This window comes from Sorghum bicolor, chromosome 7 (assembly GCF_000003195.3).
Source record: "Sorghum bicolor cultivar BTx623 chromosome 7, Sorghum_bicolor_NCBIv3, whole genome shotgun sequence".
Taxonomy (NCBI): domain Eukaryota; kingdom Viridiplantae; phylum Streptophyta; class Magnoliopsida; order Poales; family Poaceae; genus Sorghum; species Sorghum bicolor.
Genome location: NC_012876.2, coordinates 59347636 through 59372400, shown reverse-complemented (window position 1 = coordinate 59372400; position 24765 = coordinate 59347636). Strand labels below are relative to the sequence as shown.

The following is a 24765-nucleotide window of genomic DNA, read 5'->3' as shown; positions in this document are numbered from 1 at the left end:
CAGACATGGTAGCATTTTCATTTTATTTGACAATTAGTATTCAATCATGGACTAATTAGGCTCAAAAGATTTGTCTTGTGAATTATCCTCTAGCTATGCCTTTATTTTGTAAATAATATATATTTAGTACTCTATGCATATGTCAAAACATTCGATATGATGGCTGATAAAAAAAATCAAGAGTAACCAAACAGAGCCACATTTATCCAAAATTCGCCTTTTTTTATCTATATGGCAGCTAACTTTTGATGAGGGCTGCCCTCAGGTGCCGGTGAGGCCACTGAAGCAAAGAGGACGATGAGTCTGGCGCAAGAGAGAAAAAAAGGCAAGCTTAAACCAAAAACAGCATCCACCATGCTTACCGCGTGTACATGCCACTTCTGAGAAATGCAAATTACAGGTCCTTCAGAGTTCAGACCACACAATAGAACAGAGTTTCTGACGCATGTCTAACAATTATTACATGTGCGCAATCTAAGGAAAACTACGGCAACCATTTTGGTTGCTTTGAACTTTATTTCAACTAGAAAATTTGGCGCGCTTCACGCCGCACGTCTAATAACAATTATTACATGTGCACAAGCTAAGGGAAACCACGGCAACCATTTTGGTTGCCTTGAACTTACTAGAAAATTTGGAGAGCTTCACGCTGCCCTACAGACATGATATCCTCTATAGAGTATCAAAAAAGCTTTGTCACTTTTAACACAACTCTGCAACAACCAAAAGTGGTATGTTGATATAAACTGGGCAATTGCATCACAACTCGTTAAGAAAGAAGCAATAAGCTACAGTAATTAATATGTTGGCCACCCATCACCCTGAACAAAAACAATTAGCAAGAAGCCAAGAACATAGTTACTCCCTCCGTACTCGAATTTTCTGTTGTTCTGGAGGAGATGGCCAAAATCATAAAGATTGACGTTGGTGCTGCCAAGAGTCGGATATGGACGCTAGCGCCCCTCGTGACGGCTCAGCTTCACACGGTGATTAATTGCTGCCTCGGGTTCACAAACGCTCTCGCTCTGCCTCGGGTTCACTACTCTCGCGACTGCTTCACACAGTGATTAATTGCTCCATCGCAAAATGGCTTGGGAAATCAAAAAATAGTGTATCCAGCAGGAATCAAACCGGCAACCGCTGGCTTCAGGACACGAAGATCTTACCAGTCCAGCTATATAAGACTATTATAAAGGAAACACTCAGCGCTATTTAATAAGGGCAAAGCAGGAAAACTAGCCCCTAATTACTCACTTCTTGGTTACCACAATCCTGTCCTAAACGTCAACTAATTCGAGTACGGAGGGAGTACATGATTACAGCCAAAACCACCTAGATGGCAATCATGCTACTGAGAAAGTAGTAAAGGTGAACACAAGCTATGAAAATGCAATAAAATATGTGGCCAACCACGAAAGAACCAAATAAAAACATCAGAAAAAATATGAATGTGTTTCAGGATTTTCATACTCCCTAGAGTTTGAATCCAAGATCAGAGGTCATGTTGGATTAGACATGAACATGATAAAATTTTATACACAACAATAGCAAACAAAACAGTGAAAATAGCATCAGTTACTCACCTAGGGTTTGGATCCAGTATTTACCACCCAAATCAGCACCTAGGGCCTTGAGCTCCTGGTGTGAGGGGCAGCAGCAACTTAGCAAACTCAATATATGTAGAAATAACGTCATATATATGAAGCAAATTTATTCTCTACCTGATTCATTTACATCTTGCATGTTCTTTGGCAATGCCGTTGAGATGGTGGAAACCAAGCCAAAACTACCATGTAATGCATGCAGCCTACGCTAATAGATCATTAGATCTCTTTAGCTGAATTTATCAAAATTATAGATTTCAATCACAACAGATGAACATCATTTTGGCATTAGTCAATCTTGTGCATGCCACCAAGAACTTTGAGCACCATGGCTTCAGATCCGGTGTAAGTCATGCAGAACAAAAAACATACACGACATCAGTGCAAAGGGGAAAAACAATAAAATAAATAAATAAATCTGGTAGCCTCCATGGAATTTAGCGTGTCCACCTTCCATGGTTCCCTCACTATGGGGGTGATAAGGACAGAGAATGCCGAATAATGGCCCGCATCCGCCTTTACTTGGTACCCTCAGAATTGTTAGACAGGGCTGTGTTATGGGCCTTAGGCTTCATTAGCTTCAGCCTTATGGGTTCATGCCCAGCTGGCCTGATCTCGTATAGAGGTCGGCTAGGGTTGTGGAGATGTAATTGGACTCCAAGTCCGGAACTCTAGTAGATTGAGTTGTATTAGGCAAGGATACTGGAGGTCGCTTGTGTTTTCCATAAGCCGTATCCTCACCTATATATGTACATGTACATTGTCCCTCAATAATCAATCTATAGTTTTCCCAACTTACAAAAATAATAATAAAATGAACACTATTATGATAGCCTAATTATTATTGATGCTCTTCTTATAAGGTATATGCCATTACCTACTACTTTGATCTCACTATTGTAAAATCATTAGTTACCGCATCAACATTTTCCTTCCATTTTTGGACCTTGTTTCCAAGTTCCATCCTCTTTTATAGCATCCACCTCCCTTGCTCCTTAACACTACAATGAAAAGAATGTTTATCAGCAACAAAGACCGAATGCTAATTTAGAGGCCAAATGGGCTGGGACACTTGAAATAACAGTTACATGCGAGAATGGTAACTATTTTCCAAACCATAGAGAATGTTGGACCAACATGGCCTAAAAAACATATAGATTGCATGTGACCTCCTTAAAAAAATGGCTTCATATTTGCCAAAACCAACCAGCCATCAAAAAATAATGAACCCGTTAATTAAAGTTGAGTTTCTTTTTCCCAATAAATTGCATAAGTAACAATGCTGGAAATACTTAAAATTGGCTCAAAATTGCAAATTTTGACAATTGAACCAGCCATTTTGCTAGGCTTTCAACGAATCCCAGAAAATTTTTGAGCTGGGGTACCAAGACTTATTCTGAATTTAGAGAGTCAAACCAGACACTTCAGCCTGGTACATATCTTCCAATTAGTTTGTTTACTTAGAGAAAGTTAGAATAGACCCTAGCCAAGACCAAAGTTGATTCAACTTTATTGAAAGAACTTTCCAACCATTAATATTACAGGTTCTACTTTGACAACTCTATTTGATAATATCACAAATTGAAATTTTAATATGTTTATTAATACCAATTATTAATTTACCTTCCACATGACAGGAGAACTCTAGCACACACACAAGTAGTTTAAGGCCATAGGTGTATTGCATCAACTTAGTAAATTCAGAAATACTACTACACTGATGGAATGACAAGCAAGTACCCCGAACCGTCCAAGAGAAACAAAACAACTCTATAAAAAATGTTTGATCTTCCTATGTGCTTGATCGCCATCATTCCCAAGATCAGCCAAGGAGACATCAATACTCGTGCTTCACACCATTAGAAGAAAATTGAAAACAAAAGGAAGAATTGAGATAAACTCCCTCCTTACATATGAGAAGCAGCTCTGATCGGCGCATGAAACATTAAATTCTGAAAAAAATCCAAACAAATGAAGCTTTTAGCCCTCATCACCAAATTATGTTAATCCTACTAATAATGAATCAGAAAAGCATAATCATACATAAGACATCAGGACGATCTTCATTTAAATGCCTAGCAGTTCAATCGTAATGCTTAAATAACTTATGCTTACACAAAAAATATAACCTATGAACGTTCCACATTAAGATCAAATCTAAACAATTCTACAAAGCCAAGTTCGTGTAGGACAACCATAAAAAAGGAACTACAGCTAAATCACAGGATTCCTACTGATCAAACATGCATGCACGCTGAATTACCGATATTGCTAGAAACCCATGCCTAAGTACCCAGTGAAAACTTCTTTGGCCTTCCTTTTACACCAAGATGGTACAGTAGCAGCAGCATGATTCTCAAGTGATAGAGCAAGCAGGAGATGAGCGGGCATACCTTGGTGCCCTGTGTCCTGGACAGCAGTGTCTTGCCCATGTTGCGCTTGCTGAGCTCCACAGGCCCTGAGGTCATGGCATCATGCCAGTGTTTGTGGGCTAAAGAATCCACACTGAAGGCAAGACAAGCACGAAGAAATGGATCAACACTGACCAGAGGACGCCAAGAAACCAATGATTTCTACAGAACCGAAAAGAAAAGGCCTGGTGCTGGGCTGCCAGAGACCACCGTGCCAGAGCCACTCACCGTAGATCCACCATGCCTAGACGACCGTCATCCGTAGTGCATAAGATCCCCTCCGCCGTTACCAGCGCCTCACGCCTGCGCCCACCACTTGTTCCGTCCGTCACTAGTGCCATGTGCCACGGCAATGACTCCGGCCACATCCGCTCTGGATAAGCACATTAGGCGGAGGACAAATGGCGGCGCCTGTGCCCGCGTGGAGGCGAGAAATCAGGAGGTGTGCAAAGCTATTCCAAATTGCCGAAGCAAAGTTGCCAATTTCAACAGTTTCATACTGTAGTGTTTCTAATTAATGTACATTCACAGAGCTTATTATCCATCTCCTAATCTTAAAAAGTTGCAGATAGCATAACGGACACCTGAGCAGCTGCCACCCTACAGCATGAAACATCTCACCCATCTAATGGGATGATACGAACAAAAGCTAAAACTGATCACCTGAACTGACCATTACGGTAAACTTTGCAATGAAAGTAAGGAGGAAAACCTAGTCACCAAAATTTCATGAATGGTGAAGCTCTGATTCTCGACCAACTTATCGAGGTGAAGCACCAACGCTCAACCATCTTACAAGGCTCATGTCATCTGCAAGCAAGAAAACTTCCCAACACATACACAATGTAGTTTACAACAGATGCAGATGTCAAATGGTGCAGCGATCGGCATGCCATAGCCCTAATCGATCTTATCACCACTTTCTTGTTCTTGCTGCCAACAGGCCGCCCTCGCTTCTTTGCCCCAACCTTCACATGCGCCATTCCATAGCCCTAATTTATCTCAATCACCACTTTCTTGTTCTTGCTGCCTTTAGGCCGCCCTCGCTTCTTTGCCCCAACCTTCACATGTGATGACTTCACTGGTGTTGCCGCTGTCAGCACTGGCGATGGTGCTGGTGCTGGCGCTGGCGCTGGCGATGGCGATGCGACTGCCACTGTTGGAGTGACAGGAATGACAGTGCCAGCATCAACTGCCTTATTGCCTTCCACTTCCACAATGCCGCTTGGGCCTGGCAATGGCAAGTATGGCCCCATTGGATAAAATCCTAGGGCATCAGGCGCCTGGTGCTGCGGTGAATTGAGCGGTGCAGCGAATGCAGGGCCACCAGGGAATCCCATTGGGAAGAACCCCCAGGAGCAGTAGTACATGTCTGTGCCTGGCACGATGGGTGGTGGCGTGGACATTGCCGTGGCAACAAACGGCCGGCGGCAGCTGGGACAGAGCAGCGTTTGCGACTCGTAGGAGCGGTCATACTGGTGTAAGCGGCAGCAGGAGGGACAAACCGTCCAGAACGCTGGCGCCTGTAGAGCTTCCCCCTCCTGGTTTCCTTCAGTCTCAGGCGGCGTTTTGGCAGCCCGCGGTGGCCGGCCACGCTTTGGTGGCTGCGTGCTCGACATGGTCTGCGGTGGTTGTTGAGCTGGCGGCGTGGCCGACACGGTCTGCGGTGGCTGCGGAACAGGCGGCGTCGCCGGCGTTTTGGCAGCCCGCAGCGGTCGCCCTCGCTTTGGTGGCGTGCCCGACACAGTCTGCGGTGGCTGCAGAGCAGGCGGCGGCGGCGGCGACAGCTGCTGCTGATGCTGCTTCTCTGGATGGGGAGCGGTGGGCACACGAGCTGCGGCGGCGGCAGCGGCTTTGGCGGCTGCAGCTGCGTTAGTTGCAGCGGCGGCAGCGTCGAGGTCGGAGTCGAGGGAGGCTTTGCGGAGGGGATCCGACAGGAAGGCCCACGCGTCGGCGACGAGGCGGGCGGCGTCGGCGAAGGCGAGCGAGCAGGGACGGTCGGGGTGGGAGCGGTTGAGCAGGAAGGAGAGGCGGCGGTATTGGGAATGGACGACGTCGGGCTCGCGGGAGGCCGGCACGGCGGAGTCGAGGCCAAGGACGGCGTAGGGATCTAGGGCCCCGGACGGGAGGCGCCGACGCTTGTCGGCGAGGAGGGCATCGGCGGCGGCGAGGAGGTCGTCGGCGCCCGGGGTGCGGGGGTCGAAGGAGAGGGCTTGCGCGACGAACTGCTTGCATCCCTCGAGGTCGCGCGCCGTCAGGAGCTTCTCGGCGATGCCCATAAACCGCTCCGCCTCCCGACGCTTGGCGGCGGCAGGATCCATGGGGCTCGCCGCGGAGGGGCACAGGCGCACCGCACAGGGAGGGGGGCAGGGGATTTGACTCGGGCGAGGGAATGGATCGGGGAACTTGTGGGGTTACGACTTGTGGGTGTGTACAGTAATTTTTGTTGCTATACACTGGTGCTTTAGGGCACTCACAATGCAGACTCTATCATAGAGTCTAAAGTTATTTATTACCTCGAACAATGTGGACTTGGAGTCTAAATAAGACTTGAAGTCTTATTTTTTCTACCTCTTTCTTCAATAAATATGCTGCCACATCAGCAAAATACCATAAATAATACGTAGTTAATTGTCTTGGACTCTGTGATAGAGTCTTGCATTGTGAGTGCCCTTATGGCCGTGCCTCGTTCTCCGTGTCTGAGTGAGGATCAATTGTTATGTGCACCCAGAACAAACATAGGATCCTACTGCTGGGGCGTCACCCTGGGCGTTCGGTACTACCGAACCGATCCGGTATTTCGGTACTTTCTCTAATTCGGTACCAAAGGAAGCCGATACCGTTTGGTTCCTGGAAAAACTTGGTACCGAGGTATTTCGGTTTCGGTATTTTCGGTTCGGTACCGGTAAATACCGAAAGTATCGAACAACATGTAATATCAGGTTGAGTAGCAAATTTTGACAAAAATTTTACATGAATCCATATAGAATAATAGTGTCAAATTAAACAAATAGAAAGCCACAAATACATAATATATAATTGTCCACAAATACATAATATATAGTTGTCCACAACATAATATATAGCTATTACATGGACTGCTGGCAGGCTAATTCGGTACTGTTCAGTAATTTTGGTTTATCGAGGCCCAGTACCGAAAGTACCTCAGTAAATTCGGTACCTGGGAACCTGGTACCGAACACGAACCGAATTATTCGGTTTTGGTATTTTTCGGTTCGGTTCTCGATATTTTTCGATTCGGTTTTCGGTATTTCGTGCCCAGGGTTAGGCGCCGAGGCCACAGTCTCGCGAAAGTGCGGAGGAAGGCCTTGTTTAAAAGTTTTTAAGTAGTGACACTGTTTATATTTGTTAATTAGTAAATTATCTAATTATAGACTAACTAAACTTAAAAGATTCATCTTGCAAATTACAAATAATTCATGTAATTAGTTATTTATTATTTATATTTAATATTCTATGTATGTGCTGTAAGATTCAATGTGATATAGAATCTTAAAATTTTTTGAATTTTGAGTGGAACTAAACGAGATCTAAATTATGCCGCCACAACTAGAGAACCATGGCGAGGTGCCGCATTGCCACACCTGTGCGAGCAAAGCAAATGGGACACGTGTGACAACCAACCAAACACATCCTAACACAATCTTTTAGTCCATAGTATTGGCAATTGAGCACAACATACTTAAAACCAATCTTACAAAAGGAGATTCTCTATAGTCAATGCTAAAACTTATGGGTTAGGTCATGTTGCAGATCACTCTAGGCGTTCGGTAATACCAAACCGATCGGTTCGGTTCCTCGGTACTTATATAAATTCAGTTTTAAGAAGATTGGTATTGATTGGTTCTAAAATAAACTTGATAATGAGTTAATTCGATATCACTTCTTTCGATTCGCTTCTGGTATTTACCGAAAGAACTGAACATATTACAATAGCATATAACATCAAGTTTAATAGCCAATTTTAACAAAAATTCAACATGTTTTGTATAGAATAACAGTGTCAAAGACACAATACAATAGGAGCAGATTAACACAAATACATAATATAGTTGTCTATGATAAACCCATCAATAATATTACATACTAGGTGAAATCCCCGCGCGTTGCCGCGGGATTTAAATCATTGTATACATAGCATTACTATATGATATTTAGTCTATTATGTATGTACACATGTGAAGTTGACTTGCATGTATTTTATTGTATTAGATCTAGTGAAAAATTATTAAGCTAATAAAACAAAAACTAATATTTGAGATTTAAAGTATTTCACATGATATAGATGACATGGTTATTTTTTTATAATTAATATGGAATGACATGGACTTAGTGGGGAATGATGTGGACATCTTGCATGAAGAGATAAAATATTTAGTGGGTCACTTAGTGGGGAATGATGTGGACACCTTGCATGAAAAGAGAATTCATCTAGTGGGGTTTAACTTTATAAGAGTTATAGATAGATTGCTAGTAGATATATCCGATACTAGTTCAGTACTTTGGTTTGCCAAGGTACATAACCAAATATATCTCGATAAATTCGATTTCTGAGAACTGGGTAGGGAACCCTTTTTTTTGTTTCGATAAATCCGGTGTGGTTGTTGGTTTTCGGTATTTCGTGCTCGGGGTGAGCTGCAGAGTAAAAAATCGTTGAGTATTGAGCAGCTACCAGCCATATTTGATATTTGTCGCTAAGTTTTATTTAGCCACAGATAAATATGGTTATTGTCGTTTGCCAAATGGATAAAGGTAGAAAATAAAAATCGATAGTATTGCAGATGTTTTTCTAGCCACAAAAAGTGCTAAAGGAACCACAAACGCTTTTGGTTCAATACGATCAGGCAATGCATCATGAAATATGATCATGTCTTGTTTAGTTTCCAAAAATTTTCAAGATTCCCCATCACATCGAATCTTGCGGCGTATGCACGAAGTATTAAATATAGATAAAAAAAATAACTAATTGCACAGTTTACTTATAATTTGAGAGACGAATCTTTTTTATCCTAATTAGTCTACAATTGAATAATAATTGCTAAATAAAGCCGAAAGTACTACAGTAGCGAACCCAAAAATTTTCGTGGACTAAACCAGGCCTACGGTAGCATGGTCCCAAAGGTAAGTAATATATATGGTCATCTGATGGTATCACACTAGCTAATAAAATATGCAATGTTACCATTAATCTGAGCATTTATTGGCTAATATACATTAGTTTTTGTACATAGCAAAAAAGGTATATAAAACCTCACATGAACCTCTCTACCAAATAAGAGTAGGGTGCAATCTTTTTATAATATTTTTTATGAAATTTATATTAAATATTTTATGATTTGGGTGTTACAAGCATAAAGTGTGGCCATACACCTAACTAGGCTCAAAGTTTTCTTCAACTCTATTTTAGGTGCATAATTTTTTCTTATTGAAAAACCTTGGTACCTATAAGTTGGTCTTATTTTTATTCAAAATCGTCAATACCTTAGAAGGAAAAATTGTGAGACCCACGTGTCAATAATATGTGGAAGAAGTCCACTATAGGTACCTCAACTTTCGCAAAAGTCTGTTCTTCATCCCTAAACTTCAAAACCGGGTAAAATACATCCCTCAATTTTTAAAACCATGCATATTACGTCCCTGACATGGTTATGAGCGGTTTTGAAGGCAGTTTTATCTTTTTTATTTTTATTTATTTTGGCTGAATATTTGTAAAATTATAGTAAATCACATAAAATTCATAAAATAGTAAATCTGATTTTGTTGGACTCTAGATAAGTAGATCTATATAGTGAACATATAATATAGTATGCTTTAGTACAAAATTTTTATTGTAGCTTTAGAACTGTTTTTTCTATAATTAATTAGAATAATTCATAGCTATAGTTTGTATGGTCCAATTGTGGTGAATTTTTTATGTTAGACTAATTATTATATGTTTAAACTATGGTAAAAAATTCATACTCATTAGATCATGTATAACTTAGTTATAGATTTATTAAATTTAACAAGCATAAACCTATATAATTCTATAACTAAATAATACATGATTCAATGAGTATAAAATTTTTACTATAACTCAAACATAGAATAATTAGCTCACCATATAAATTTCATCACAATTAGACCGTAGAAAATGTAGCTATAATTAGTCTAATTAATTACAGAAAAACATAGATCTAAAGATGCATCGAAAATATTTGTACTAAAACATACTATAATATATATTCAATGTGTAGGTCTACTGATCTGAAGTCCAACAAAATTAAGTTTTTTATTTTATGATTTTTATGTGATTTACTGTGATTTTTTAAAAAAATTCAGCCAAAATAAATAAAAAGAAAAAGGTAAAACCGCTTTCAAAACCAGATCAAGGATGTAATGTGCACGGTTTAAAAGTTGAGGGATGTATTTTGTCCGGTTTTAGAGTTTAGGGATGAAAATCAGACTTTTACGAAAGTTGAGGGAGCTAAAGTAGACTTTTTCCATAATATGCAACGCAAAGATAAGTCATAAGAGGCCAAGCATAGTGCCCATTCTATCATTAGGTCGGCCCACTGACAAACCCACCAGCCTTCGCAGTTTGCACCCCAATGCCCCCACCAGAAAAGCCCAAGTAGAAGTAGTGTTTGGCAGGGCGGAAATCCCGGTCCGGTCCAGGGAGAGGGCGCGGGCCAAACCACCACCAGTCCACCAGATCTCCTCCCGGCGGCCGTGGCCGCGACGGCGAGGAAGCCGGCATGAGCGTGTTCGGCGGCGACAGCTGGGCGCGTGACGCGCAGCAGCGGAAGCGGCGCCTCGACGACCTCTTGCTGCCCTCCACGGCGTCCTCGTCTCCCTCGACGCCTGATTCCTTCAGGAAGCTCCCCAACGGCAAGCTCGCCTGCCTCGTCTGCCCCCACCGCCCCGTCCTCGACACCCCCCTCATGCTCTCCGTAAGCCAGCATCACCTACCCCGAGTGCTCCTTTACTGGACTCCCCTAGTTAATTGCTGATGAATCTCCTATGATTGCGTGAATTTGTTGTGGCCAATGCATTAGTGAGGATGAGGATTAGCTCGTGTAACTTCTTCTATTGTCTTCCCTCGCTGGAATAGGCATTTTGCTCCTCGACTTTTTTTAGAAGCTCACTTTCGTCCTTTGACTAGCACAAACCGATCACCCAAGTCCCCCGGACTTTTTTTCTCTGGGTCAAATAGTGCTACTCTGTTGTGGAGTGCCATGTTCGCATGCTAGCAGTACCTTTTTATGATGCTACTCTGTTGTGGTGGAGTGCCATGCTAGCAGTACCTTTTTATGATGTTAGTAAAAGATAAAGAAGCCAAGGATTACATCAATACTTGTTTTTCTACTGTGCAATACCGGAAAACAAATCATCATGTCTGTATTCAGTAGAGCATGAGTCAGAGCAGCTGAGCAGGGACTGTGACTCCAAAAATTCTAGAATGCTGGCTCCTACTCTCCTAGAGTGAAGATATCTAGTTGACCAAAGAAATATAGAAATGACAATTTGGAATCGGGTAATTTGATCACAAGTAAGTCAATCTAAATTAGTTAAAAGTGAATAATCGCTGATCAGGCATGCCAACCTTGCGCGCCGCATCAGACAAGGGACTCAGAAGGAGAAGAGATTAGGGGATCAAGTGCTCAACTGATAGTTGAGGGATGAAAGTTAGCCTTGGGGGAAGTTGATGGGACAAAATCGACAATGCACCTTTTTTTTTTTAGAGAACATGTTTCCCCCACTTTATTATGCATAAAGCGAAACAGCATCCAAGATCACAGCGTATAGACGCGTCCACCAAAAACAGACGACCTAAGGCTCACTCTCATTACAAACATTATCAGTTCCCAGACAATGCATATCACTATCAGAAAAAGACTGGATCGCAGCGGTGTAGCCCTGGCCCGAAGACTGAACATCCAACAGCTCCGAGCCTGAAGGTTGCTTCTCCCTCAAAGTCATCCATCAGATTTCCGGCGGTTGTAACGCCCAAGCTTCCAGCTTTATAGCCAGTACTTCCACCTGTTCTTTTGTTTCCAGCTTGAACATTGGCATCCATCTCCGCAGCATTCTTACCACCCACATCAGAACCATCTTCTCGCCCAACCACATTGCTCCCTGAAAACACAAACTGTTACGAAACTTCCACAAACACCACATGACAGCTGAGCAAACTATGTTAGGGATATCATGACATTTATTTGCAATCCAGTGCGTCACCGTCAAAATCAAAATCACCATCTAAATTAAACAATTCAGAGGTAGTACACCAGATCCTTTTAGCCACAATACACTGGAAAAAGAGATGTTTAATGGTCTCCTTCTCGGAACAGAACGAACAAGTTTGGTCCAAGACCTCCCTTCGTTTTGCCAGGTTATCCCTAGTGAGCAATCTATTTTTGGACAAAAGCCACTGGAAAATTTGCACCCAAGGAGGAATGTGTAATTTCCAAACAGCATGCACATAAGTAGGGATTATTCCCCTATGATTAATGACTGCATAGAGATTGAACTGAAAATCTACCATTTAAGCTATGGCTCCGGATAATATGATCTTCATCATCCATAAGATTCAAGTTTTCTACCACATCTAACAACTCATACCATAAGTCCATTAATCTCTCAAAGACACACCTCCTACAGGAGAGTTTTAACACTTCTCCATCCCAAACCTCTGCTATAGTCTTCCCTCTTCTCCTGTTGTTCATTAATAATGTACAAAGGCCAATATTGGATAGCTTGGCTAGAATTGTCAAACCAGTGATCCTCCCAAAATTGAACCTTTTCTCCATTACCAATCTTCCACATAATGCCCATTTGAGCTGGCCTTAGCCACCCATAGAACACCTTTCCGAAAGGAGAAGAGTGAATTTCTGGACAACATAACAGATTTGGGTGAGTTCTGTATTTGAAATCCACAATCTCCGTCTGAATAGAATTAAACTTCAAATGGTATAAAAAAATCCATCAACTTAATAAGGACAGGTTAAGGTTCCTTAAATCTGGGATACCAAGACCCCGTAACTCTTTCCTCTGTTCAACTAACTGCCAATTGGAATATCATTTGTTTATCTAGTTTCGAATATCATGATATAGCCATATGGGTATCCCGATGTTTTCAAGTCGTCCGATTAATTGCGATTAATCGTCCTGGTCGGTCCCAGGTGACTGATCAGGGGTACTGTTAACCTGTACAAGTCATCTGATTAATCGTGATTAATCGTCCCGGTCGGTCCCAGGTCGACCAGACGACCTGAAAACATCGGGCCGTCACCTTTCACCCCTATCATTTGTTTCTCTGGCTGGGATTATCACGACTTGGTAAACTGTCAGCGATGGTATATTATCTCTTAATCTGACAAGGGATATTTAGACTGCTAGGAAACATCTGTGGGCTACATCACTGGTCAAAGTGAAAAACAAGACCGCAGCTTGTTCCAAACATCATACATTTATTAATGGAGGGAGTGTATCATACAATATCAGTGGTTCGTCTGTCGATGTCACTGCAGTCATTTTATAATTTTTTCTTTCATTTTCTAGTTATGTATGTCTCTTCTGTAGGAAGTATGTTTGCTACCAGAAACCTCATGCAGGTTCTTGCTTATGTTTATGTACTCCTTTTGTGATTTATCTTTCTAGACATTGATGGCTTGTTCTTCTACATATGAACAGATGCATAATAAAGGTGCACGGCACATCGCTGCAGAATCTAGGCTGAGGGAGAAAGAATTATCTAAGAAGCATGAAATTAACAAGAGACTGGCTCTCTCTTCAGATGCTTCCCATTCAAATTCTGGCAATCTGCACACCGGTATTAGGCCTACCAATATCAAAGAAAAGCCATTAATCGAGGAGACCCGGAGGGCAATTCTGGAGGCACAGTCAAGCAGATTCAATGATTTCAAAGGCAAGAAGGCATCTCATGATTCGAAATGGACGGCAAATACTTCATCCTTTGACTCCAATGTTGCTCCTTCTGATGTTCCCATGGAACTATCCACTGGAAATGCTGGATCGCGAGAATGGAACTGTAAAGGAGAAACTTCCGCTGGAAATCAGACTCAAGACAAGTTATTTTCTGATAGGCAAACAGAAGTCCGAAAACGCCAGGAGCTAGAACTTCGGTTCACTGCTTCAGGCTGGAAACGGGATGGCCATGGAAGATGGTACAGAGATGAAAATGTGAGTTACATAAATTTTGCTCTTGACAATTATCGATGAGATGTGCTTTGCTGTGCTGAAGTACCTACAGTTCTTAGTCTTAACATAAGTATAGTACATATTGCATTTTTCACGTTGACATAGGTGACATGACATCAGTAGGTTTACTGTGTGAATTTGTGATACGATGCCCCACAAAAGAGGTTACTTGGATATGCAAATGTGGTTGTGCATTATTTATCCAAAGTTATACCAGTTTTTCTATACAAAATATGAGGTGTTGTCCATTGAACATCCTATGCTTGATGGCAGGTTGAATTTGACTCAGATGAAGATGATCCTAACATCTGTCTCTCCTGATCATTTGAAAAGGCATTCTGAATTGAACTACCAATGGCCCAACTGGGAATATGGAATCCATCATAATGCAATATGAAGTGCAGTTTCTCCCTACAAAAATGGTCGAATCATATTTTAGTCAGCCTGTCAGATTTTCTGATAAATGGAAATGTCAGATTATGTTCCTGTTCAGCTTGAATCTGTTACTTTGTGAGCGAAACCTGTATAATGATAGTTGAAAAAATAAAGTCTGTAGTTATGTTGTTAAAACATATTGAGAGATCAGAGAATTTTGATTTTTTCAAAGATGTAGTCTAGACCTGCCATTGGCCACTGGAAAGATAGGTGATGCCATTTTTGGTTTTGGAGCTTGTGTTCAGACTAATATTTAATTTGTAAAGAATAGAATCACAACAGAACAAAAAGAAAACCTGGGTTATACCTACTTACAGAGCTGAGAGATTTTTAAAACAGGACAAAATGACAAATGTCAAACAACGTTATCTACCACCAAGCATGAACTGCGTGTGACATAATGAAAACATAATTAAAGTTTGTAATAGATTTCTTTTGCTTACACTCAATGGCCAGCCCTATAACCTCATCCGTTTTCTTGTCAACATACCCTGGTTCAGAGAAGTCAATGGGCAGCACGCGTGCACATCTTCTTTGGTTTTGGTCATCATCATAAATTAAAATCTGGACAGCTTCCTAAAATTTAGGATACTACATAGCTGTGCTTTATTGTTCCTTGTTTTCTTATTGCTAGCTTTCAAAGATAATGATAACAAAAGGGTAGGATAACGGTAGACAGTCGTGCGGGTCTCATCTATGTAGATCAGCTGGAAGGTATAACTGTTACATTGTTCTGAGCTACGTGTTACTATGGTTTTTAAGCTCGTAATTTTTCTCCGTTTTAAGAACCATAATACATGTTTTCCCTTGACGGTAAAAAAGACTGATACCGAAAAAGGCTATGATCTCATCCTCTTTGTTTTTCCCTCTATATAAAAGGATGCGTTCCTATATATAGTACGTATCCTTACTCTTGGAAGTGGCAACTGCAAACTTTAGTGTAGTGATATAGAACATGATTGCATTTGTTGACTCTAACAGAGACATTGCATGCTTGTTCCTAGAAGCATACGTTGCTCATACCCATTTAGAAAGTGTTGCATGTACCAAAATTCCAGCTTTCCTACCTCCCATATAATCTTTGTGAAAAATCCATTGGATATACTATAGTCTAAGAGCATCTCCATTAGTCTAAAGAACAATTGGTAAATCAATGAATTTTCCGACTGGCTAAAAAAAGTTGGGAGCACATTTGTTTGGTTTCTCTAAAAGTTTTCAACATCTAGCTCCTAAATTATAGAAGAAAAAATTACGTAAGGAATCCCATACTTTTCTTCTATAATTTTCTTGACTGACAAAAGTTTCACCCCTACTTGATGCCATGGGCACCTTCCACTGTTGGCAAATATCCAAACATATGACTGAAAAATATTAATAGTTACTGCTTGTACTACAAATCATATACAGCTAACAGAGAAGCCATAAATTGACACGATTGTACAGGGCTAATTATTAGTAAATAAAATTAGTCTAGATGATCCAAACATGAGGGCTAACACGTGGGATAAAAATTGGCCAAGACACAGCTAGTGGTTAGTCCATTATTTGTTAGGTACAACTAGCTAACAAAAACTAAATAGTCCGATGTGTTAGATTTTTTTTTGCGAGACTCAGTTATAGACGTAGTTGCTCACAAACACGAGCGCACACTCACCTCTATGAACGCGCGCACATACTCCCTACTCTTATGAGCACATCTGAAGAACACACTTAGATCGCCAAAAGTCGAGATTGACGAAGTCACCACAGGCGTCTCGCTGTCGATGGACACGTCATCTACCACTGAAAAAATAACACCGTTCGTTAAATTCTAAAATAAATTCAAAAAAATGCAAGCACCGTGTCAAGTCGGAGACGCATGCACCTATCAGCTTGAGATGTTAATACTAGTTAACTACACAGTATAACGCAAACACCCATAACACGCGCGCATACTTACCCCTATAAACACACGTAAACCCTACCCCTATAAACACCTCCAAAGGACTAATAAGCCAGCACATATCGAGATTCATGAAGTCAACACTGATGCCTCGCTATCGACAGGGACGTCACTTATCACTAAAAAAGTACTAGTTAGCTGCTAATTTTTAGTTAGGTTAACAATTAGCCTAATCCAATACAAATAGGCTATTACCTTGTTCATTTTTCGGCTCTCTCCATTATAATTGAGCAACTTTCTATATCATATCTTTCCAAGAAATATATCTTACTACTTCCTGGAGTTCCACGTAATTAGTAGTGACTTTCATAACAATTGGTGTACCGCCTCCATCCGTCCTAAAATATAAGATTTTCTATGAATTTTAGGAGACATTATACATTATATGTAAAGCAAATGCCACATATATAATCACTCTTTTAATCACAGAGGGATCTTGTTATAATGTTTTGAGTCTGGTGGGACACTTTAATGGCAATGCACATGTGATTGGTGCTTGGAGTAGTTAGTTCATCTAGAATACATTATAATTTGGGACAAATTTTAAATGTTTCTACACCTTGTATATTTTAGGATGGAATAGAATAGATATAATAACGGTTGCATATTGGATTGATTTACTCCGACCTGCGGCTTGAATTGGAGAACGGTTGGTGGATGTCTAGACGATACTAACTTGTAGTAGAAGGGATGATGAACAAAATTGGGAGGGTTTAGTGCAAACGTGGATGACTTGTGTGATTTATAAATTTCCTAGGTACTGTACACAACTACACATGTTTTGTTTCACTTATAATAGAGAGGAAAGATCAAGGAGTATCTTGACAATTAAAGAGACAAGCAACGACTCATCAATTAATATAAGAGACAGTGCACAGCTTATAACGGTTGATTCAAAATTATTGTGGCTGGTGTACCTCAAATTTGGTATTTTTTTATTATTATTTGAGGGAAGTGTGGTAGAAATAATTTTTTTGTCCTTTTAACTATAGCTTCTGACAGCTGTACAAAAAAAAAAGAGATCCAACCGATCCAACTTAGGAGGAAGTTTATTATGTGGTTTCAAGACGGAACCTGGGTGGTCGGGTGCATTATACCACACCTCTCACATAACCAGTTGAGTTAGGCTCACTTCGTTTAATTTCTGAATCCGATAGCTGTACAAAATGGCAAGGTGTTTGTTAGTTAGCGCTGAGATGTCGCTTGCTATGTTTAATTCTGTATATAGTACTATATTGAGCACGTTAGTCTCTTTATAATACAGTTTGAGGTACAGTATTTTGCCGCGTTGAAGATGCCTGGCAGTCTGGCACTGATTTCTCTTCTTCCGTCCTAACTACAGGCGGTTGAACGGAACAGATGGCTTTGCTTATCTCGAGGAGTAATTTAATTAATCAGATTAGTTGGCTTTTTGGCATTACTTTGACCCTGTATAACCCTGCAGCGTTGGCAACAATGTTGCTTCTTCCATCCTTGAGTTAATCCAGAGTCCTGCATGTCTTTATATAAGACGACCTTACCTTAATGCATGGTCTGCTGCTTAGTATACTACTAGTCTATTACCTTCAAGACATTGTGTGTTCCTTCTCATAACTCTCACAATCGCATATATAGCTTGCTTTGTGTTATCGAAACCTCAAAAAATGGCAAGCCCTAGTTCTGCAGAAGGCGCACACGAGACGAACCCCGAAAAGGTCAAGCTCGTCACCGTTCTGAGCATCGATGGTGGCGGCGTCAGAGGAATCATCCCCGCCACCATCCTGGCCTTCCTCGAAGAGAAGCTCCAAGTAAGCCACAAGTTCCTTGCTAGCTCTCATCAGTCATCATCTAGCTAGCAAAGCAGCGTTCTTCACTTGTACACTATCCTGTCGAACATTTGCCACCGTATATGTACTAATACGCGTCGCAGTTCGTTCTTTGTTGCTCCATGCAGCAGGTCTAGATAGGCCCTGATTATGAGGTTATGATGTCGTCCGCCGTGTGCATGCAGGAACTGGATGGACCAGATGCTAGGATCGCCGACTACTTCGACGTTGTTGCCGGCACGAGCACCGGTGGTCTCCTGACGGCGATGCTCACAGCTCCTGACCAGAACGGACGGCCGCTCTTCGACGCCAAGAATTTGGCGCAGTTCTACATCGACCACTCGCCCAAGATCTTCCCACAGAAGTAACAACCATATATACTACATGCTGCATGCCAAAATCTTCGAAGAGAGGCATTGTTTACTCTGTGCTAGCTGGTGACTAGTGATGGTGGGTGAGCTGATGCATGGTGAGTTTTGCAGGAACTGGATCCTGTCGAAGATCGCCAGCACGCTGAGGATGGTGAGGGGACCGAAGTACGACGGCAAGTACCTCCATAGCCTGCTTCGTCAGTACCTCGGCGACATGAGGTTGGACAAGGCGCTAACAAATGTGGTCATCCCGACCTTCGACATCGCATTCCTGCAACCCACAATTTTCTCAAGCTTTGAGGTAAGCATTCAATTATTAAACACCAGTTAGTCAAAGAAAGTGAACAGCTACTATAGCCTATAGTACTGCATTGTCACTCTCCTGTAAACAGAAATAGTGTGCATTTGGTGGGTGATTCTCTGGTCCGTTTCCAGAGAGGAGAATCACCCCTACCAAACGTAAATCGTTTGTCTTTAGAGTAGAAGGATCCCTACGTACCAAACCAAGTTTTTTTTACCAAACCAAGTTATACAGGAGAATCATAGTAGGTGGTCGCACATTCAGGCCATCATCCTCGGCGACGACGACTTCTTCCCTACGTACCAAACCAAGTTTTTTTTTTCTGACTAAAACTCTTTCAATGAGACAAGTCTGTGTCTGTCAAGCCAACGTTATAGCAGAATAGCCAGAGCAGTTAGTATGATAAATATTGTACTAAGCATGCCCCACCCCCGTCTCCCGGTTGCCCATTCAGGCGAATTTGCTCCATATGCATCACTGTCTGCTATTGTCGTATCTCTCCGGTCTTTGTAGCTTAAACTTGGGAGCAAACCAAAGACAGGTTTTGATTTGATGGCATATGTACCAACTGTACTTAGTATTTTCTGTATATCTTATAAGAGGCTTTAATCTAAAAAAAAGATCTTATAAGAGGCTAGCTATACTACTAGTTTCAGTTTGATCCAGCCACGATCGATCAACAACTTTGTTACTTAATTATATGATCAGATCGGATCACCATCATTAAGACATTAACTACTGCTAATGATGCTTATCATCTAGTCACAAATGTCAGCGAAGAATCTTTTTGGTGTTTTTTTAATATCAACGCGTTGCATGCGTGCTGACAAGTGACAAGTGACAATTGCCCTTGTTTCGAATCTTTCGAGATCAGCTGAAGCACCGGCCGTCGAAAAATGCACTCCTGGCGGACATCACGATCAGCACCTCCGCCGCGCCGACCTTCTTCCCGGCGCACTACTTCGAGACCAAAGACGAGGACGGCAAGACCAGGGCCTTCAACCTCGTCGACGGAGGCCTCGCCGCCAACAATCCCGTAAGCACCAAGCCGACCACCGCACCTTGTGGCGCGCGAGCAGTTCATGCCAATGCCTTCGCTGATCTTGTCATTCGCAGACACTGTGTGCGATGAGCCAGGTGACTCAGGACATCATCCTCGGCGACGACGACTTCTTCCCGGTGAAGCCGACGGACTACGGCAAGTTCATGGTGATCTCCGTCGGCTGCGGGTCGAACCGGGACCAAAGGTACAGCGCCAAGGCCGCCGCCAAGTGGGGCATCTTCAACTGGCTCATCAAGGACGGCAACGCTCCCATCATCGACATGTTCAACTCCGCCAGCGCCGACATGGTCGACATCAACCTCTGCGTCCTCTTCAGGGCCCTGCACTCCAGCCAAAACTACCTGCGCATCCAGTATGATCAGCTCACGGGCAGCGCGGGCTCCATCGACGACTGCTCCAAGGAGAACATGGACAAGCTGGTGCAGATTGGCAAGGACCTTCTCGGCCAGAACGTCTCCCGGGTGGACCTAGAGACTGGCAAGAACGTGGACGTTCCCGGCGTGGGCACGAACGCCGAGCAGCTCGCCAAGTTCGCCAAGCAGCTCTCTGACGAGCGACGCCGGCGCCAGAACCTTTCGAAGTAGCACATATACAGATACAGCAGCATGCTGGAAAATAAAAGAAGAACAGATTTTGTAACACTTCAACTGCCGATCATAGGGCCGTGGTTTCAACATGCATTCTCGAGCTGCTTTTGCGTTTTCATGCTCTAGCATTCTGTATTCCATTCATTTCCTGGCTTTTGGTTGTCATGTAGCATTACTATTAGTTTGCAGTGATCAAATATTATAAATAAGTTAACGGGTTTTATTGTGAAAGTTGTTTTGTCAGGTCTTAAATCCATGCACAGCTGCATTTTTTTTTTTTCAAATCTGTGTTTGTTCAGTCCAATACTAAACTGTAGAAAAATCTATGCGCTTGGTAGGAACTTGGATTATATTCTCCTGTGAACGTTTCAGTCCAGAATATATTTAGAAACGTTTCTCTGCTGAATCAGAATCATTCTGTAAAACCATTTAGCTAGTTTGAGCACGTTCTTAGGTTAATGGGCACTTATATATACATGTGGCACATATTATGTGCATAAAAATAATAGCTTATGTTAATTAAATTATGCCATATCCAAAGTTGTAAAAATTAAAGATTTTACCACATGGTGAGCCAAAATTAGAATGTACATGGTGAGCCAAAAAAGGCAGCTTTGAATCTGCATTAGAATGTACATGGTGACCCAAAATTAAACTAAGAAGAGGGGTAAGGAACTTAATAATTTGTGAGAGGCTTTAACCAATATATAAGAGACTTGGTCAATAATTTTATTGAGAATAAAGATAAAATTAAAGGCTACCTTGAATTGGCATCAACAGAATTATACATTCATGACTAGTAATGGGGAAAAAGAAACATAGGAGAGAGACATCCAATATTTTTAAACTAAATAATCGGCGATAACTACAAAAAAAATTGTGCCTCTATAGATACAATGGGGTACATGATGAAGAACCAATAAAATTTTAAAAAGAAACAAAATTATTTGAAAAATATTTTTAAATAAGAAAAATTCAAATGCTACTATAATAATAAAAAAACTAGCTATAGCGCGGGCCGTCTCGCTAGATCCATGAGCTCACACGTTCATAGTTGTAGTCTTTCCCCACAAGAAATCTCAACACCAACAACGTTAAATAACGTGCCTAACTCTCTATTGAGTGTTGACATTTTTAGGTTTCATTCAGATATGGATCTGACCTGAGCTGGTATTATTTTAAGTCGTCATCTCCCATAGGATAATCAGCAATACATTGGTCACTTAATCACTTAATTAATTAACGGATAGCATTCTAAAGGTCGCTTGCCCAATATTCCTCTGTGCTTAAACAAGCAACGTCATTACATTTGTAGGAGCTATGCGGGACCACGAACACCTATAAGCAGGGATAAAAAATTCGGTGAAAACTAATCCATATTTTTTTTTGAATTTCGGTAATTTTAGGGTGACCAAAATTGAGATATGATATTCCGTATTACGTCTCTGAACTTATATTTCGTATTCTTTGTATTGCATATTCTTCTATTCAATAGATGCGTAGTCATAAATCATGCTAAAATTTTATTACATCTAAAATTTTTAGAAAAAAATCAAATTCCATGTTCAAGTCTATTTTTTTGGCAGTTCAGCTGAATTTTGCGTCAGTAATTTCGAGGGTGGCCAAAAAATTTATAATACCAGAACATAAAACCCGGTAAGTCCGTTCAAGTTGAATATGTTACAAATTTTATGTATGTTTAAAAACAGCCCATGGAATGAAGCAACCCAGTCATCACCACTCTGTGTTTTTAGTGTGTGGCTATATACAAAACGTTCGGAGATGGTGATTCCGTCGAACTTGGTGGTGGAAGAAGATGGTCCAGATGCTGATCTGCTGGTCAAGCGTGGCCACGAAGAACTATCTCAGTGCGTGGAGATGGTTACGGCGGTGACCCAGCGGCCAAAGCCAATTCATGCAGCGCAACCAATCCACTCAAAGTTTTGGGCCACTTTCTGATGCAATGGATGATTCCGAGGACGAGGATCCTTCTACTCCCGAGTTCGTGCAGCTGGCGCTTGAAGCAGGGTACTCCATTGATGAGCTCATCGCAGCGGAAGATGCTCTGAACGCAGGTAACACTTCCGATAAACTCAAGTCTGCACACTCGATCGTTTCTAATTTAGTGAACCGGAAGATTACTGGTGGAGTTCCTTGGCAAGGGCCGCTACCGCCGCCCCGCATTTCACCTCCCAAAACGCTGGGAGACTTTTTTGCCAAGGCTTCTTATGGGCGATCGTCGGTTTCACTTTCGCCGGCGGTAAGTCCCGAGCTGGGCAGCGTTGTTAGAGATTCAATGTCAACTTTTTCAAAAAACTTTGAAAAACAACAAGGGCGAGATTTCAGGAATCAGGATCCGTTTCCTCCATTAGCTCCAGCCCCACTTACGGTGAACACCACCGTGTGCAACGAAGAATTTTTTTCGGCGATAGATTCGGTTCCAAATAAATCTCGCGAACTTGACAAATTTAACCGGTATCAATTTAGGCCTGGCAAATTCTATAGGCCCACAAAGGGTTTGTGTTCTCTTTTTCTTCGTACTGCATCACGTCGCAGCCGTAAACCAAGTCTGTCGCCGCCGACTGCTCCCTCCCCACGTCGGCGTTCCTTTGCCGAAGTAGTGAAAGGAAAAGGGATGGCGGCGCAAGGGGGCGCTAATGGTGGCGGGTTCGGGCAGCAAGGAGGCGGAAGGGGAGGCCCGGGGTTTAATCCTGGTTTCAATCCGGGGTTTGATCCAGGTTTTGCAGGGAGAGGCGGCCGTGGCTATGGGTCTTTTCCCCATAATCGTGGCCGTGGAAGCAACTTCGGTGGAGGTCGTAGCGGCTATGGTGGCTATGGTGGTTATGGCAGCCAGAACAACTATGGGTACCAAGGTTTTCACGGTGCTAATCGTGGCTGTCGTCCATACTATGGCGGCTATGGTGGCAAGCGTGGCCGAGGTGCAGGATATGGAGGTCAACAATTCCAACAGCAGGCGACCCCAAACCCAACTCCGATGGGGGGAGGGAACTACGGCACCGGAGCCCACATCGCTGACCAGATGAGGCATAACTTGGGTGCCCAGCAACAGCACTCCACGGTGCCTGCAACGGGTACCAAGTCTGCCACAGGAGGTGTCCCCATCGCTGTTACAGCCGATAACCATCTTGGCTCAGCAGTGCTCGGCGATCCCTAGCCCGGCCACCCCTCGGCTGGCCAGGAGCTTCACCAGGCCCCTCCCGCTGGGCTACACAAGCAGGGGAGCAAGCTGGAACTTTCACCGCATTGTCCGGTTGAAAACAAGACAACAGCTGAGGTACCAAAAGACACTGTCCCACATAATCCTGACAATGAGCCAATGAATGTTGATTTACCAGAGTGATCCAAGGGTATTAAAAAGAGCAAGGGCAAGCCTTTCTGTTTCAGGTGTCTCATTAAAGGGCACACAAGTCATGAGTGCACAGCAGTTCTTTCTTGTCATTTTTGCTGCAGAGAGCATGTCGCGAAAACTTGTTCTTATGCAAAAAAAGACTAATTTATCTGCTCTTCCTTATGGCTATGCTGTGGAGGGGCTTGGATTTTATTATATCCCTGTTTTTTCTGAGTTTCAAAAAGATAAAGTGGAAGAGAAATCCGCAGTGGTACGTGTATTGGCAGGTTCCATTACTGCTGGAATGTTAGCAGTGGAACTGGAAAAACTACTACCAGGAAAGTTCAAATGGGAGATTGAGGAGAAAGGAAAAGATGCCTTCACCACTAATTTCCCCTCCACTGTTTGGCTTGACACTGTGGTCAATTGGGGCCCTATGGTGACAAAGTCTTTCGAAGGAAAAATTCAATTTGAGAAAAGCTCAGAAGAGGATGTTTACAAGTACGAGATTGAGAAAGTTTGGGTACAGTTTCGGGGACTTCCTAGTGAATTTAGGGAATTTCCCATTATTTGGGCAATTGCCTCAATTCTAGGTGTACCCAAATCTGTAGACATTAAGTTTACAAAAAAAATGGGAGATCAAGAATGAGAGTAGCAGTGATAGATTCTGCTC

At 42.2% G+C, this 24765-nt stretch overlaps 4 protein-coding genes across 9 annotated transcripts; 3 read left to right on the top strand and 1 right to left on the bottom strand.

The window, feature by feature from the left end:
• LOC8056905 (nascent polypeptide-associated complex subunit alpha, muscle-specific form) lies at window positions 202-6420 on the bottom strand. 6 transcript variants are annotated; one of them, XM_021465047.1, is made up of 7 exons: window positions 4244-6420; window positions 3998-4109; window positions 3516-3556; window positions 2482-2605; window positions 1722-1936; window positions 1584-1638; window positions 202-713 (listed from the first exon to the last, which is right to left on the bottom strand). In XM_021465047.1, exon 1 carries the CDS (start codon window positions 6334-6336, stop codon window positions 5008-5010), a length of 1329 nt encoding a protein of 442 aa, XP_021320722.1. In that variant the 5' UTR covers window positions 6337-6420; the 3' UTR covers window positions 202-713; window positions 1584-1638; window positions 1722-1936; window positions 2482-2605; window positions 3516-3556; window positions 3998-4109; window positions 4244-5007. The 6 variants fall into 6 exon arrangements, with proteins under 6 accessions (XP_021320722.1, XP_021320723.1, XP_021320720.1 ...); XM_021465045.1 differs by having other exon boundaries at window positions 312-713; window positions 2055-2605; XM_021465046.1 differs by having other exon boundaries at window positions 312-713; window positions 1722-2345.
• On the top strand, window positions 10673-14903 carry LOC8056904 (sodium channel modifier 1). Its single transcript, XM_021464388.1, has 3 exons — window positions 10673-10968; window positions 13712-14221; window positions 14513-14903. Exons 1-3 carry the CDS (start codon window positions 10774-10776, stop codon window positions 14558-14560), a joined length of 753 nt encoding a protein of 250 aa, XP_021320063.1. The 5' UTR covers window positions 10673-10773; the 3' UTR covers window positions 14561-14903.
• LOC8056903 (patatin-like protein 2) lies at window positions 18079-20964 on the top strand. The gene is made up of 5 exons (XM_021464627.1): window positions 18079-18403; window positions 18607-18785; window positions 18904-19093; window positions 19968-20129; window positions 20210-20964. Exons 1-5 carry the CDS (start codon window positions 18260-18262, stop codon window positions 20738-20740), a joined length of 1206 nt encoding a protein of 401 aa, XP_021320302.1. The 5' UTR covers window positions 18079-18259; the 3' UTR covers window positions 20741-20964.
• Window positions 22707-23918, top strand: LOC110437312 (heterogeneous nuclear ribonucleoprotein A2 homolog 2-like). The gene is made up of 2 exons (XM_021465713.1): window positions 22707-22818; window positions 23482-23918. Exons 1-2 carry the CDS (start codon window positions 22707-22709, stop codon window positions 23916-23918), a joined length of 549 nt encoding a protein of 182 aa, XP_021321388.1.